This window comes from Sycon ciliatum, chromosome 5 (genome assembly GCF_964019385.1).
Source record: "Sycon ciliatum chromosome 5, ocSycCili1.1, whole genome shotgun sequence".
Classification (NCBI taxonomy): domain Eukaryota; kingdom Metazoa; phylum Porifera; class Calcarea; order Leucosolenida; family Sycettidae; genus Sycon; species Sycon ciliatum.
The window spans coordinates 37906955-37922596 of NC_088647.1; the positions used below are offsets into that span (position 1 = coordinate 37906955).

General features: G+C 47.0%; 2 protein-coding genes across 3 annotated transcripts in view; one reads left to right on the forward strand and one right to left on the reverse strand.

Annotated features, from left to right (window-relative positions):
* The window catches only part of LOC135818584 (uncharacterized), a 108604-nt gene that overhangs the window by 88918 nt on the left and 4044 nt on the right, over positions 1 to 15642 (reverse strand). For both annotated transcript variants that reach the window (XM_065331975.1, XM_065331974.1), the window contains one exon: positions 13388 to 13723. In XM_065331975.1, the coding sequence (XP_065188047.1) occupies positions 13388 to 13723 (336 nt within the window). The remainder of the gene's footprint in view (positions 1 to 13387; positions 13724 to 15642) is intronic.
* LOC135818579 (uncharacterized protein K02A2.6-like) lies at positions 3278 to 8238 on the forward strand. Its single transcript, XM_065331970.1, has 2 exons — positions 3278 to 3795; positions 4182 to 8238. Exons 1-2 carry the CDS (start codon positions 3788 to 3790, stop codon positions 7639 to 7641), a joined length of 3468 nt encoding a protein of 1155 aa, XP_065188042.1. The 5' UTR covers positions 3278 to 3787; the 3' UTR covers positions 7642 to 8238.

Sequence of the window (15642 nt, forward strand, 5' to 3'; positions counted from 1 at the left end):
GGTCACAGTCATTGGGACCAGCACAGTATTGTAAAACCGGAAAGTCAAACGAGTCACAAAGTCTAACGTTTTAACGACCAATTTTTAAAATTTATTTTTCGTTATCTGAAAAACACGTTATCGCTAGATGTCTGTTTAAAGATGCGCATACAGATGGGCAGCCAGGTAGCCATCGTTAAACTTTCTGCACGTAATCATGCCAAAATTACAAAAAAGTTAAACTTTTCGGTGGTTAAACTTTCCGGTTTTACAGTACCGGCTACAGGTGATCAAGAGTAGAATCAGCAAACTTACCACCAGCAACAATGAATGTATTTCAGTTAATGCTGGCATTGGTGTCAATATTGACAAACACGTACATGTACATCAGCAATGGACTATCAGAGCAGAAGCAGAAGAGCAGTGAACACCATCAGTATAATTATACTGTATATACATATCTATAAGACTATTGTAGAGTGTACTCAGCACTTGCTGGTGACAATAACCACATCAACAAAACCAACAGAAGAATCGTGACGGAGAGCTACGTAGTGTGCAACAGTATGAACAGAAGTATTGTCTGCAACATCAGCAGTTGCACTACCAGTAACATCATGTATTCTTGTGTGTATACTTGACTGTGAGGAATTATATCCGTGAATCCTAGAATAACCAGAAAACTGATGATTGAACTGTTTCTTCAGCAGAGTCATGCATGCCACACAATACAATCATTGAAAACAGTACACACACAAATTACATTCTACTCAAGTGAATTCAATACTCAGTGTGATGTGTGCTGCACGCCTACACACATACACACACACACACACACACACACACACACACACACACACACACACACACACACACACACACACACACACACCATTCTGGAAGTTATGCAATCATTGACTGTTGGTTGGTAGATCAAACTTGAACATTACGTCAGCTCTGCCCTTGCCTACTCCTTCAGCAACGGCTGGAAGTGATAGAAAGTTTTTAAAGAAGACATTATACATGCATGCACACACACACACACACGTACACACACACACACACACACACACGCACACACGCACACACACACACACACACACACACACACACACACGATGCACACAAAGATGCATGCACAAACACACGTACGCACACACACACACACACACATGCACACAAATCGCACAAAAATGTTGGCCTTCTGGAAAGACAGGCAGTTCGTAGGCAGTACGGTTGTAATAGGTGTATGTATGCTACGACCTGAATACTCACCATTCGTATTTCCCGCTCGTTCCCCTTGGCAATGAGCACTCACATAGAAGAGCGCATGCTCCAGTTCTGTTCTAGTCTAGTCTTGAGTTGTCGTTGTCCTGTTCTCCTTCTGTCTGCACTCTTATCGAATACTTCTATAAATTATCCAATCATATAAAACCCTTGTGTTCCGGAGTGAGGGGGCATCATTAGCCGGGAGCAGCTAACACGGTCATTCTCGTATACAAATTCAACACACAAAGAAATGACCTGCATATAGAAAATAGAAAAGAAAAATGACCAAGGAACTACAAGTCGCAAACATTAACCGACGTCGTCAATGTATGGCACCGGAAGAAACTACGTACCATCATTGGTATCACGTACCCACAACGAATCTCGAACACAGCGCTGTATGCCAGAACCGAGCAGACCCCACTATCCCAAGTCTGCAGGCAACGGAGACTGCTGTGGTTCGGCCATGTAGTGAGGGAAGGCGAAGAATCGTCCTCTTTCCAAGCCCTCCTAATGTCGATCAACACAACAGACATACGACGACCCCGAGGACGGCCACGTCTGAGATGGATCGACGTTGTCAAGAAAGACTTACAATGCATTAATCTGTCGCTTCTGGATGCTGTGCAATCTGCTTCTGATAGAGCTGCTTGGCTCGAAATTGTTAACAGATGCGTTGACCTCATGCAATGAGTGAAATGCGAACTGTCATTATTATTATTATTATTATTAACTACAAGTTACGCTATGATATCCACTAACACCACCATTAACCCAGGCCCACGTGTAAACACCCAGGTCTCCGGGCATACCTCTGCATATGCACATGCGCAAGCGCATGCGCACGCACACACACACACATTCATGTACACAAACATAATTGCAGACTGTTATAGATTGATCTATTATTAATATTAGTCGTACGATCTACGATCTACGTTCTGCTACGTGTGTCGTTCTACGTGTGCTCTACGTGTGTCGTTCTACGCTCCTTTGATGCATGCATGACGAAGAGTGACAATGTCTTACCTCATTATGAATCAGTCTTCTTCTGCATTACGTCTGCATGGCTGACGTGTGTCTTACTTTGGTACGAGCTGACGAGGCCTATACTGTCGTGTCATAGCGCCATTAGGCCTCGGTCACACTACGGCAGTTTGAAGCTGGACGCAGCGTCAAGCCGCAGCACTTGACGGAGACGTGGGGTCACACAGTGTTTTGTTTTTTTTGCAGCTCATGACTGCCGCGGCTTGACGCATTTGTCTACGTCACAAAACCACCAGGAAAACTCAATGACGACACGGATTCCCACGGAAACCGGCCTTTTGCTTATTATACAAAAAAATTGTCGGACAAAGTTTTCGAATTTTTCATTGATTTTTGATTACAAGAAGACGAAAGGTACTAGCAAGAGTCCATGGACTCTTGGTACTAGGTCCACGCGTGCACGATCGTTGTTGTTTCTTTCCGAATTTGAAGCCATTTTCAGTTGTAGTGTCATTGATCAGGCAAGAAAAGTCCGCATCGCAGCTGTGTTTCTCCTGACTTCGTCATTCTGGTTGTCCTTTTTGGGGCTCTTGACGACAACACAACACTCACAAGTCAACAGGCTCCAGTTGGCCGATAACCCACTCAAACAACTGGTCCTTTCTCGACATCATTTTCTTCTCAGAAAACGCCTCGCTCTTCCGCCAGGTTCGGAGCAGAGCAGCCTCGGCCTCGTAGGTCCACGGACTCATCTCGAACAAAAAGAGGGAACAAAAAAAACCTTGAACAGACGAATGTCGAATAACTGCTCAACTCAAGCAAAGTGTCTTGAAACTAAGTAAATTATTTTACTTGAAAGACACTGTTTTTCCGCCAAGCGTCACTCCCATCAGCGGCAACGCAGCCGATTTCCCCACGTCAGACGCAGCAGCGTCTGACGCTCAAACTTGCCGCGTTGCGTCAGTTGCCATGGAAAAGCTCATGATTCTGACGCTGACGCAGCATTTTTGCCGTAGTGTGACCGAGGCCTGCGTGCCACGACAGCACTGACGTGTCTCTGCTGCTTATCTCTCCATGATTGCCATTTTACATGTTCACTTCTAAATTATCCTAGAACAAACCAGATGGTGTTTCCTGCTGTGGTATACGCGAGTTGCATGGAGTGAATCTTGCGTGCGTACGTTATAACAATTGGCGACGAAGATGAGCGTTTGTAGTAACCTGAGCACAGCCCACAAGCTTCCAGTTTTCGAATACCGGGGCACGCCAGCAGAAGTGTCCTCTCGCTGGAAGAAATGGCTACGAAGCTTTACGTACATGGCTGAAGGACAAGGGATTACGGATCACAAACGGCTGAAAAATTTATTGCTGCATACTGCCGGAACACAGGTTCAGGACTTATTCGAAGACCTCGAAGATCCACAGGCGTCGGCCCTGCCTGCGGATGACAACGAGTACAAGGTTACGTTACGGAAACTGAACGAACATTTCAAGGCCGCGCCACATCCTGTATACGAGCGTCACGTGCTGCGCCAGATGACCTTTGCTAAGAATGAGTCGGTGAGTCAGTTTGTTGTAAGATTACGCGTCCAGGCCCGCTTGTGTGATTTTGGTACCGCTTGTGACGACATGATTCGAGACCATGTGGTGTCATGCATTGTGAATGTCGAGTTGAAAAAGAAGTTGTTATCAGATCCAAAACTAACTTTGGGTACGTGTCTAGAAATTGCAGCTTTGTTTGAGGCAACCCAGCAACAAGCTTCGTCTATGGGTTCCGCTGCTGCTATGAGTACGCCATCAGAAGTCCACGGTCTCTCTCGTAAGCACTCTGTGTCGCAGAAACAACAGAAACAACATTTCAAGTCGTCAGGTAAAACGGATCGTGCACGTAAACCTGAGAGAGTGTCTGTTTCTGCTTCTACTTCCTCTGAGCGTCTCTGTTTTAGGTGTGGCAAGGCTGGTCATTTCGGTCGGGATCCGAGTTGCCCGGCGCGTGGCAAAACCTGCAGCAAGTGTCAGCGTCGTGGGCATTTCGCTTCCTGCTGCAATTCGCAGTCGACGTCCCACATTTCGTCCGAGCCAGAGTCACTGTTCGACTCTTTCAGCATTGGGGCTCTCACCGACGATGTGTCACCTACAGATAAGTGTCAACCTAAGTCTAAGTCTCATCCTCCCATGATGATTGATGTATGCGTTAATGATGTAGTCTGTCCTATGGAAGTCGACACTGGTGCTGAAGTTTCAGTATTCCCTAGTTCTGTGTGGAAGGAGCAGTTTTCCAATGTGTGTCTGCATAAGTCTCGTGCGTCTCTGCATTCGTATGGTGGTAGTTCCCTATCTGTAGTGGGTGAATGCATTGTCGATGTCCGTTACGAGTCTCACCAGTTTCGAGACACCATCATTGTTGTAGAGGGTAGTGGTCAGCCCCTGTTTGGTCGGAACTGGATGTCCCACGTCATTATAGACTGGTCAAATTTTCGTAATGCACAGGTCAATGCATTGTCGCTAGATAGTCTATTGCGTCAGTTCCCTACCGTATTTCAAGAGGGTTTGGGCACTATTAAGGGTCAGTCTGCCAAGATCCAGCTTCAAGGGTCGCCCACCCCCAAGAGTTGCCGTTCCCGTCCTGTCCCGTACGCTGTCCGCACTAAGGTTGAAGCGGAGTTGTTGCGTCTAGAGGGGGAGGGGATCATCAAGCCGGTCTCTAACACTGATTGGGCATCCCCCGTGGTGGTTGTAAAAAAGAAAAACAACACCATCCGTTTATGTGCAGATTTTAAAGTGTCCATCAACAAGCACATTGAAGCTAACCAACATCCCATTCCCAACCCGAGTGATTTGTTATCGCAATTATCTGGTGGATCTGTATTTTCCAAATTAGATCTCAGCCAAGCTTATGCCCAGCTACCGCTCGACGACGACAGTAGGCGCTATTGTGTCATCGCTACGCACAAGGGTTTGTACGAATTCACGAGACTACCCTTCGGCGTCAGCTCAGCTCCGTCAATCTGGCAGAAGGCCATCGAGCAGGTTCTACAAGGTCTAGAAGGTGTCGTTGTCTATTTCGACGATATTCTCATTTGTGGTAACACCCAGCAACAACACGACGAGCGTCTACGAGCAGTCCTCCGTCGTTTCGCTGAGACAGGGCTGCGGTTGCGTCGTGAGAAATGTGAGATTGGTAAGCCACAAGTTAGTTACCTTGGGTTTACATTGTCGAAGGCTGGTCTACAGCCCAGTCGGGATAAGGTTTTGAGTATTCAGAATGCCCCGAGGCCCCATGATGTATCTACCTTGCGTTCGTTTCTGGGGCTCGTGAATTTCTTTGGGCGGTTTATCCCCAATTGCTCCTCGCTGTTACAACCCCTGAACGAGTTGTTAAAGAAGGATGTAGTCTTTAATTGGACGGATGCATGTCAGTCGGCGTTTGCCAAAGTTAAAGAGTTTCTCATCGCCGATCCTGTTATGGCCCATTATGATGTTACCTTACCACTGATCTTAGAGTGTGATGCATCCCCTGCTGGTATTGGTGCTGCTCTTCTACATGTCATGCCGGACCAGTCTGTTCGGCCAGTTGTATATGTGTCACGTGCTTTGTCCAAAGCAGAGAGTCATTACAGCCAGATTGAGCGAGAGGCGTTAGCTATCGTGTTTGCTGTTCGTCGTTTACACCAGTACATCTACGGTCGTAAGTTCATTCTGCGCACCGACCATAAGCCTCTAATCAAGATCTTCGGCGAGCACGAGTCGTTAAGTAAGACGTCTGCATCCCGTCTACAGCGCTGGGCCGTGATTCTCGCTGAGTACGACTACGTCATTGAGCATATTCCAGGTAAAGAAAATGTGCTAGCAGATTGTCTGTCTCGTCTGCCTTTACCATTGTCTGCTGCTGAAATGTCTGCAATTGTTAGTGCAGTCAGCAGTCATGCATTTGACCCCTGCGAGTTAATGCCTCTACAGAGTTCGGATGTTGCCAAGGCTAGCAAATACGATTCTGACATTTCGTTAGTAATGTCCTACACGCTGCATGGTTGGCCTGCTACAGTTCCCGACAGGTTAGTGCCATATAGCCGCATCCGGAATGACCTAAGTATTGAGCATGGTTGTTTGCTGTGGGGTTCCCGCGTCATTATTCCAGTTCAGTTTAGACGCCACTTATTAGAGGAACTGCATTCTTCACATGCCGGCGTGTCTCGAATGAAGAGTGTGGCACGAAGCATTTTCTGGTGGCCAGGCTTAGATGCCGATATCGAACGATTAGCCGCCGATTGCAGTCTTTGTCAGGAAAGCTCTAATCTGCCCCGCAAGGACTCTGTCCACCATTGGGCATACCCCAATGCTGCTTTTGAGCGTGTGCATCTTGATTTTGCTGAGTTCGAGTCGCAACAGTTTCTGGTCATAGTTGATGCATTCTCTAAGTGGATTGATGTATACGAGCTTGGTTCCTCCGCTACGACTACTAAAACAGTGAACTGTTTGCTACGGTTCATCAGTACATTTGGTATTCCTAGAGTACTAGTATCTGATAACGGCCCACAATTTGCCTCTGGCGAGTTTGCTGCTTTCTGTGCTCAGAATGGTATTAAGCATCATCGTACACCGCCCTATCATCCCGCCAGCAACGGACAGTGTGAGCGGATGGTGCAAGAGCTGAAGAAGGCTTTGCGAGCAAGGCCTCACCATGTGTCTGTATGTGTGCAAGTGTCTCGCTTTCTTTTCGATTACAGAAACACGCCGCACAGCGCTACCAAGCAGAGTCCCGCGAGTATTCTATTGAAGAAAGCCCCGACCACGCGTTTGGCGCTGCTGCAACCCAGTTTCGCCACGGCTATGCAGCAGGCCCATGAACTCGATAGTACTGCGTCTCGTGAGTTCACAGTGAATGCACCAGTGTGGGTGTACAATGCTCGTCCTGGCTCTAAGCCGAAGTGGCTAGAAGGTTTAATATGCAAACGACTCAGTACGATGACCTATTCTGTGATGGTAGGAGGAGTCGTCCGAAAAGTGCACATCGATCATTTGAAGTCCAGAACAGCTGAGTCTGCTGGTTTATCGGCCGAGTCCGACGCCATTCCGACAGTGTCTACGCCGAGTGTTACTCCGACAGTCGCTACAGCAACGCCGACTCCTGAGTTACCAGCTTCACCGCCGGCTCAGTCGTCTCCTGTCATTGATACAGCAGCTACTACTATGCCTAGTACGCCTACTACTGCTACATCTAGTACGCCTACTACTGCTACGCCTAGTATGTCTACTACTGCTGCTACTCCTGTTAGTATGCCTGATACAGTTCAAGTCGCTACTCCTGTTAGTATGCCTGATGTGTCAGTGCCTGTTTCGTCAACTCCAGTGTCACCGCGCTATCCGTCAAGAATGCGCCGTGCCCCTGATCGCTTAAATTTGTGAGTATTGAGTGACTATCTTAGCATTAGTCATGAATGACTCGCCTAGCAATTCTGACATTGCCTTAGAGTGTCCTATTCCGCTATTTGTCTGTAATAGCATAGTATTGTATCATAGTTAGTCGGATATAAGGATTTGCTCTTGTATATAGTTGTTTGGATGCATTTTGATTATATATGCATTATTGCTAGTCCCACTTCACTACTTCTTTAAGGAAGGAGGATTGTTATAGATTGATCTATTATTAATATTAGTCGTACGATCTACGATCTACGTTCTGCTACGTGTGTCGTTCTACGTGTGCTCTACGTGTGTCGTTCTACGCTCCTTTGATGCATGCATGACGAAGAGTGACAATGTCTTACCTCATTATGAATCAGTCTTCTTCTGCATTACGTCTGCATGGCTGACGTGTGTCTTACTTTGGTACGAGCTGACGAGGCCTATACTGTCGTGTCATAGCGCCATTAGTGCCACGACAGCACTGACGTGTCTCTGCTGCTTATCTCTCCATGATTGCCATTTTACATGTTCACTTCTAAATTATCCTAGAACAAACCAGATGGTGTTTCCTGCTGTGGTATACGCGAGTTGCATGGAGTGAATCTTGCGTGCGTACGTTATAACACAGACACTCCAACGCCCCGTCTGTGCGTACAACGACGTACTCGCGCACACACTCACAAGCAATCAGCACATAAGTTGGGAGTTGCCATGACTTCATTTTGATTACTTCAGCAAAGTGATGATAGACCAGTTCCAAGAAAGCAAACGATAATATTTGCGTCATATCATCACATTCGGTCGTCAGTAATTCACACTGCCCACCGGGGGCAGACGCACGAATGGCCCACCATCATATTGTATGTGTGTGGTGTGACGCCTCATGCCAGGCAGTTGTGTGAGTTCTTGGCGTCGGTGGTCGTTCGTTTGCCCTCGCTGGGCAGTATGAGGTCGGCCCTAGCGGGCAGTATGCTTTTGCCCTTGGTGGGCAGGTTGTCGGCCTCGGTGGCTGTTCGTTTGCTCAATAGGCAATATGATTGAGCCCTCGGTGGGCAGTATATAATCGGTCCACGGTGGGCAGCATTCTTTGACCCTCGGTGGGTACTACACTTTAGTCCTTGGCGGGAAGTTTGCTTTAGCCCTCGGGGGCAGGCTATTGGCCTTGACGGCCGTTGTGCACCCTCGGTTGGGCGGTATGCTTTAGCCTCCAGTAGGCAGGTTGCTGGCCTCGGCGGCCGTTCGTGCGCCCTCGGTTGGGCTAAAATCATGCGCTCTCGGTTGGGCTATAATCATGCGCTCTCGGTCGGGCTATAATCATGCGCCCTCGGTCGGGCTATAATCGTGCGCCCTCGATCGGGCTATAATCATGCGCCCTCGATCGGGCTATAATCATGCGCCCTCGGTCGGGCTATAATCATGCGCCCTCGGTCGGGCTATAATCATGCGCTCTCGATCGGGCTATAATCATGCGCTCTCGATCGGGCTATAATCATGCGCTCTCGGTCGGGCTATAATCATGCGCCCTCGATCGGGCTATAGTCATGTGCTCTCGGTCGGGCTATAATCATGCGCTCTCGGTTGGGCTATAATCATGCGCCCTCGGTCGGGCTATAATCATGCGCTCTCGATCGGGCTATAATCATGCGCCCTCGGTCGGGCTATACGCTTCTCTCGTGCCCTCGGTTGGGCAGTATGCTTTAACCCTCGATGGGTAAGCTGTTAGCCTGGGCGGCCGTTCATGCGCCCGCAGCGGGCATGTTTCTGGCCATGTCGGCCATTTGTGCGCCCTCGGTGGGCAGTATGCTAACGGTCCACAGCGGGCAGGATTACTTAGCCCTCAGTGGCTTGGCTGTTGACCTCCCCAGCCGCTCATGTCACCGGCCCACGGTGGGCAGCTGCAGGCTAGCCCTTGGTGGCCAAGAACTCACACAACTGCCTGGCATGAGGCGTCACACCACACATATAATATGATGTCGGGCCGTTCGTGCGTCTGCCCCCGGTGGGTGGGGTGAATTAATGATGATCGAATGTGATGATATGACGCAACTATTATCATTTGCTGTCTTGGAACTGGTCTATCATCACATACTAATATATTTAATATATTTAATCCACACTAGTCAGAACAACAGATGGCTTGATCAGTCACAACTTAAAGTTTCATGCCATCTCAGGCACTCATCAGGTGATATGAACATCAAGAAAAATAACCCACTATTTAAAGCCCAGTATGATTAATATACTTAATCAAAATGAGGTCATGGCAACTCCCAAACCTATGTGTTGATTGATTGTGAGTGCGTGCGTGAGTACACCGTTGTACGCACAGACGGGACGTAGGAGTGTCTGCAATTATGTTTATGTACATGAATATGTGTGTGTGTGTGTGTGTGTGTGTGTGTGTGTGTGTGTGTGTGTGTGTGTATGTGTGTGTGTGTGCGCGTGTGTGTGTTGACAAGTATATTCCTACTGTCGTGGACATGGAAATACGGTCACACGTCTAGCGGCCCCAGGGTGCTGGCCATGCAGATGTGGATAAGCGGTACACACAAGCATCAATGTGCTGCAGCACGCTGGACGCATCAGATCAACAATATGCACTGCACGCGCTGTTCTGTACGCGCTGAGGGCGCCGGTCCCCGGTCAATCGACAGGATTTCCATGACCATGACAGTAGATATAGATAGTGTTAGTGTGTGTGTGTGTGTGTGTGTGTGTGTGTGTTCGTGTGTGTGTGTGTGTGTGTGTGTGTGTGTGTATGTGTGTGTGTGTGTGTATGTGTGTGTGTGTGTGTGTGTGTATGTGTGTGTGTGTATGTGTGTGTGTGTGTGTGTATGTGTGTTTGTTAGTGTGCGTGCGTGCGTGTGTGTGTGTGAACCACTGATTGTACTCTTTACATACACACACGGTACATAAGAACTGAACTGAATGGCGTCAACAAAAGAAATAAATACGTGAGTAATCTCGATTGATGCTGTGTACAGCTTTGTTGTAAAATAATTTCAAAGTTTGCCAGTATCACTGGTCGATACTCCACAGCTGCATTTCACAAAGTCCAACACAATGAACAGGGCAGCGTTTTCTTGAAAAACTGTTCTCCATGTTCTGTGTGGAGCATTGTCGTGCTCAGGCATGCACTGCCGAAAATGTAGCAAAGCTGCTAGATTCTGGTTTGGTGGGAGGTGCGAAATGCATCTAGGATTCTCGTTATAGATGCAGGTTGAAATTTTTTCGTGAGCATCTTATTAATATTTGTATTGCGTTTCGGCATGTGGGTCTCTTCAGTTCACCTGGGTGGGCGAGCGTCCGATCTTGGTGAACCACGGTCTGCCTGGTGGGCTGGAGGGATCATGCTCTTATTTGTATCGGTTTGCCTTGCGGGTGTTGTGGGTTCTGGGTGTTGCTGGTTGTCACATGTGCGTCACAATAAGTGCCTGACGGTTTTGGTTTTTTGCTTTGCAAGCGGATGTACTACACTCATACCTCGGTTATCCGGACCCCGAAGTTACGGGCACTTCGGTCTACCGGGCACCCTGGGAGCAAGTTTCAGTGGAAATATTACTACTCCTTTGTCACTTTGTGTGGAAAAAGTGACGTCACATGCCATGTTCTGTGCACACTTGTGCACTTTCCCCATCAAGATGTATATGATTCGGAGTTACGGACATTTCAAAGTTACGGGCAGTGCAAGGTCCCGGACTGCCCGGATAAACGAGGTATGAGTGTATATGTTTCCGGTGTTATTATGGTGTTATCCCTGTGGTTGTCAGGGTGGATCCCTGGGGCTATTCAGGGTAGCGCTGTGTGATTTTTTCTTTAATGTCTTTTTGCGTATTGGTAACCGATTTTTGTGTGTGGTATCTGGTGTCCTCACTGATTAATCGCTCCTGTTTCTGTAGACGTGTTCTTCCTTGCTATTATTCCATTCCTTCGTGTGGTTTTCTTTTCTGATTATTGGCGATGGTTGAGATGTTTGTGTTAGTCTGTTTTTCTTTCTGTGTCCGTCTTTGTGTCTCTGTGAGTTTTTGTTACCCCATCTGCTGTGTGGTGGTTTTGCGGTCAACCCTCCAGTGTGCGTCCTGTGCTGCACGATGCCTGGATACCCGGTTCTGCTGCCACTGTCTTCTCGGTCCGTGAGTGCCGTCGGTCTCACCGCTCCCGGCAGCATCGCGGAGTCCAGCGTGCGGCTACTCGTCACGTGTCCAACAATTGTGGTCATACATGTTGGGTTTTATTCTCGCATTTTTATGCTCATTCACATTTTCATTTCTTTCATCTTTCTGTCTTCTCCGATCTGTCTTCTTCAATTTGTTGGGCTTCATTTGTTTTGCTTTCATCCTCAGGAGAGGATGTCTTTTTGCGGTGGGGGATAGAGTTGTACATGCTGCTGAATCATGGTACATGCTGCTGAATCGTGGTACACGCTGCTGAATCGTGGTACATGCTGCTGAATCATGGTACACGCTGCTGAATCGTGGTACATGCTGCTGAATCGTGGTACATGGTACATGCTGCTGAATCGTGGTACACGCTGCTGCGCTTTTGCAACAGGTGTGTACTCACATGCATAAAGCCTAGTTCACATTCGACGGAACGCTGATGGTACGGGACGTAAGGCCTGTCGGGAAGGCTGGGGTGAGCTGTAAAATCTTGTACGATTCGTACGACACGACATGCTGCAGTCGTTGCGTCGTTCAGCAGCGAACGCCGCCAGTCATAAGGCACGGCCCATGACAGGGTGACCTTTGGACCTATTTTCTTGTTTTTCGGTACTTCTTTTCAATTATTTCTCCTTGAATGAAGCGGAATCAAGTTCACAATACCAGTTTTTCATGAACACCAAAAAAGTAGCATCGAAAGGTGTGCCATTCAAATTATAGCTCCAGAGAATGATAAAACAGTCCGTCTCTCACGCTCCTGAACTATCCCTAAATGCCATAAGTGACACCAGACCGTATCTTGCTAAAATTCAACTCAAGTCGTGTTAGCCATTCTGCGAGTTATCATGGGAAGCACAGTGTTCGAAATGCTAAAAATTTCCCAAGTACGAAACGGGAGTAGTCGGCGCACACCGCCGTCTCCTGTTCACACTCAAAATGCAGCTGTTTTGTACACTTGCATCCCCGTCTACGCCCGTCTACGGTATGAAAAGTTGGATCGATCCAACTCTTCCCGTCGCTTCCCGATCTGTACGGCAGTACGGCTGTGTTACCGTTCCTGGTGTTCACATTGGACGCCGTCAGACTGTCCCATCGCTTCCCGTCGATCCTTACGTCATGTCCCGTCGTGCCCTGTCGAATGTGAACTAGGCTTTATAGTCACCCACTCTGTACACACTTCTCGCACTGGTCCCCATTGGGACAGCATTGTATCGCTGACCCGTGCACCTTTTGTGCTGATAAGCGCACCACTTTTGCCCTGATGAGTGCACCACTTTCCTGGATATTATTCACTTGTCAGTTGTCATTCGTCAGTTGTCATACGTCAGTTGTCCAGACGACTCCTTAGAGAAAGAACAAAGTATTCTCTCCAATTAAACAGCTGGCCTTCTGTTGTGTAGCGCGGCCGCAAGAGGGGTATATTTCGCTTTTAGCTAGACAACATGTTGGTGTAATGAGTTGTATTCTGCTGGTAAGGTACAAAACTAAAATTTCCCTTAACAGCAGAAGTTTGATTGATGGCAATGTTTAAATTGGGGACGTTCAGACTGTCAGTGGTATACCCACATTCTGGACATATCAATTACCTGTCCCATGAGAGGATGTCTTGGTCGTTGGTCGCTGGTCAACGGGCAACAGGAGAAGCATTTCTTGGTACTTTTCATTGTACAGTGGACCCAAGTCATGGATTGCATTGCAGAGCAGTTTATAAGCAAATGTGCCTCCAGGACGAATAAGACTGATGATGTGAGAATTATGCGCTTCCTTTCCTTCGTACTTCTCCAGACGCAGCAATGTCTCAATTTCCGTTATACTTATGAACACGCATTTGCCCTGCACAGCATGTCGAAACCTCGTTGTATCAATGTCACAGATCCAGGGTAAGATATTAGCAATGAACTTGGGATCACCAAATGGTTCATCTAAAGAATACGAAAAGACACAAAACAAATATACAGGAATGTCGAACTAATCGAAACAGCATTGACAGATAATCATTAGTAATTTTGAGACAGTATCCTGGACAACCAATCACCATGACAAATGAGTCATATTTGCACACATCAACATCATGTAGCCTTGTGCACCCCCCCCCCCCTTCCTCAGCATAAACAAGCTAAACTGATGTGGGGTGACCTCCCGGTAAAGCTGTGCTTTTAACAGGGAGAGGTGTTTTCTTGCAGGTTTGCAAAGTGAAACATTTGGTGGATTTCCTGTATGCAACTCTTCGGGATGGCACTCACAAGTAAGTCTAATGACAAGTCAAGTTGGCAGGAAAGCACCGGCTTAATTAAAGGTTGCAAGAAACACACATTCTATAATGGCTTTGGTTCTCTGTAAGGCCAGATCAAAGTAGAATCGAGATTTCCGGGCAGGACCCATGTGAAGTTAGTGTGGGCAGGAATTTTTTCATTATTAATATTTTTACTATGTATGTACTTGAAGTAGATATAGTGAGATGTATGCATTGCATGGTGAATATTTTTTACACCAGTGAGATGTATGCATTGCATGGTGAATATTTTTTACACCAGTGAGATGTATGCATTGCATGCTGAATATTTTTACACCAGTGAGATGTATGCATTGCATGCTGAATATTTTTTACACCAGTGAGATGTATGCATTGCATGCTGAATATTTTTTACACCAGTGAGATGTATGCATTGCATGCTGAATATTTTTTACACCAGTGAGATGTATGCATTGCATGCTGAATATTTTTTACACCAGTGAGATGTATGCATTGCATGATGAATATTTTTTACACCAGTGAGATGTATGCATTGCATGATGAATATTTTTTACACCGGTTTATGGTAGAGGCGACGGTTTCAAATAGGACATAGGTTGCAAACCAGACCGGACTCAATATTCACTTTCTCTCTTCGTATTTTGATTAGAAAACATATATCACAGTGAGACTACGATGTGTTTTACTCCGAGCCAAAATTTCATGGCTCTGCGATGACCAGAAGCACCATATCAAGCAGGTGAGATTTTGACACGTTGCTTTGTACTGCGACTTGAGTTTTACGACTTTCGAAAAATCAACTTCTTGTCGCAGGTAAACAGCGGCTCGCCTCTCGCCAATAAAGCACCGCATACCAATCAAAACTAATGAAAACTAATGGAAGCACACACAAGGCTTATTGTTACTCTGTACTGGCCATCGTGGAGCGATAGCAATTACCCAATTTCAGAACTCAGAGTGAATTTGACGTGCACTCTAAAGCATGTCCGGTTTGGAGCCACCTCTGATTTGAAGCCAAAAATTGGGCAACTTGGAGGCAGTGGGTCAACACAAAGGAGTGGCTCAGTTCGATTGACTCTGGCCTCAGAGCAAATTTCAACATGCCAGTTTCCTTCCACAAACATATTTCGAGTGAACAATCAACGCTGATGATCGTTTTGGGTCTATACAAATGTGGCCGTCAAGACGTTCCGGTATCGAACCATCGCCTCTACTTTGTACTTAAAGTTATCGTAATTAGAATGGTGTGAGTTGGGAAGTGGGAAGTGAAAATAGCACTAGCTTTCTCAGGGTGGATCCAGGAGGGGTTCCAGAGGTTCTGGGGAACCCCCTAAAATGTTTAAATCTACTACTGGAAACCATATGCATGCCCATGTATATGTGTCAGCTATTCAGTTTTGACTACACTGGAATTCCCCCCTGTAAAGATCGCTGGATCCACCGCTGTTCCTAACAAACTCCTTCTGTCTACAAAGCTCAAGCTGTAGCTTGGCAATGTAAACAGCCTCTAGCACATCTAGGTGGCAATTGTTGCACGTCCGCGAGTGAATCTCAAAGTGCTCCGGAACATTCTTATGTGTGGCATTC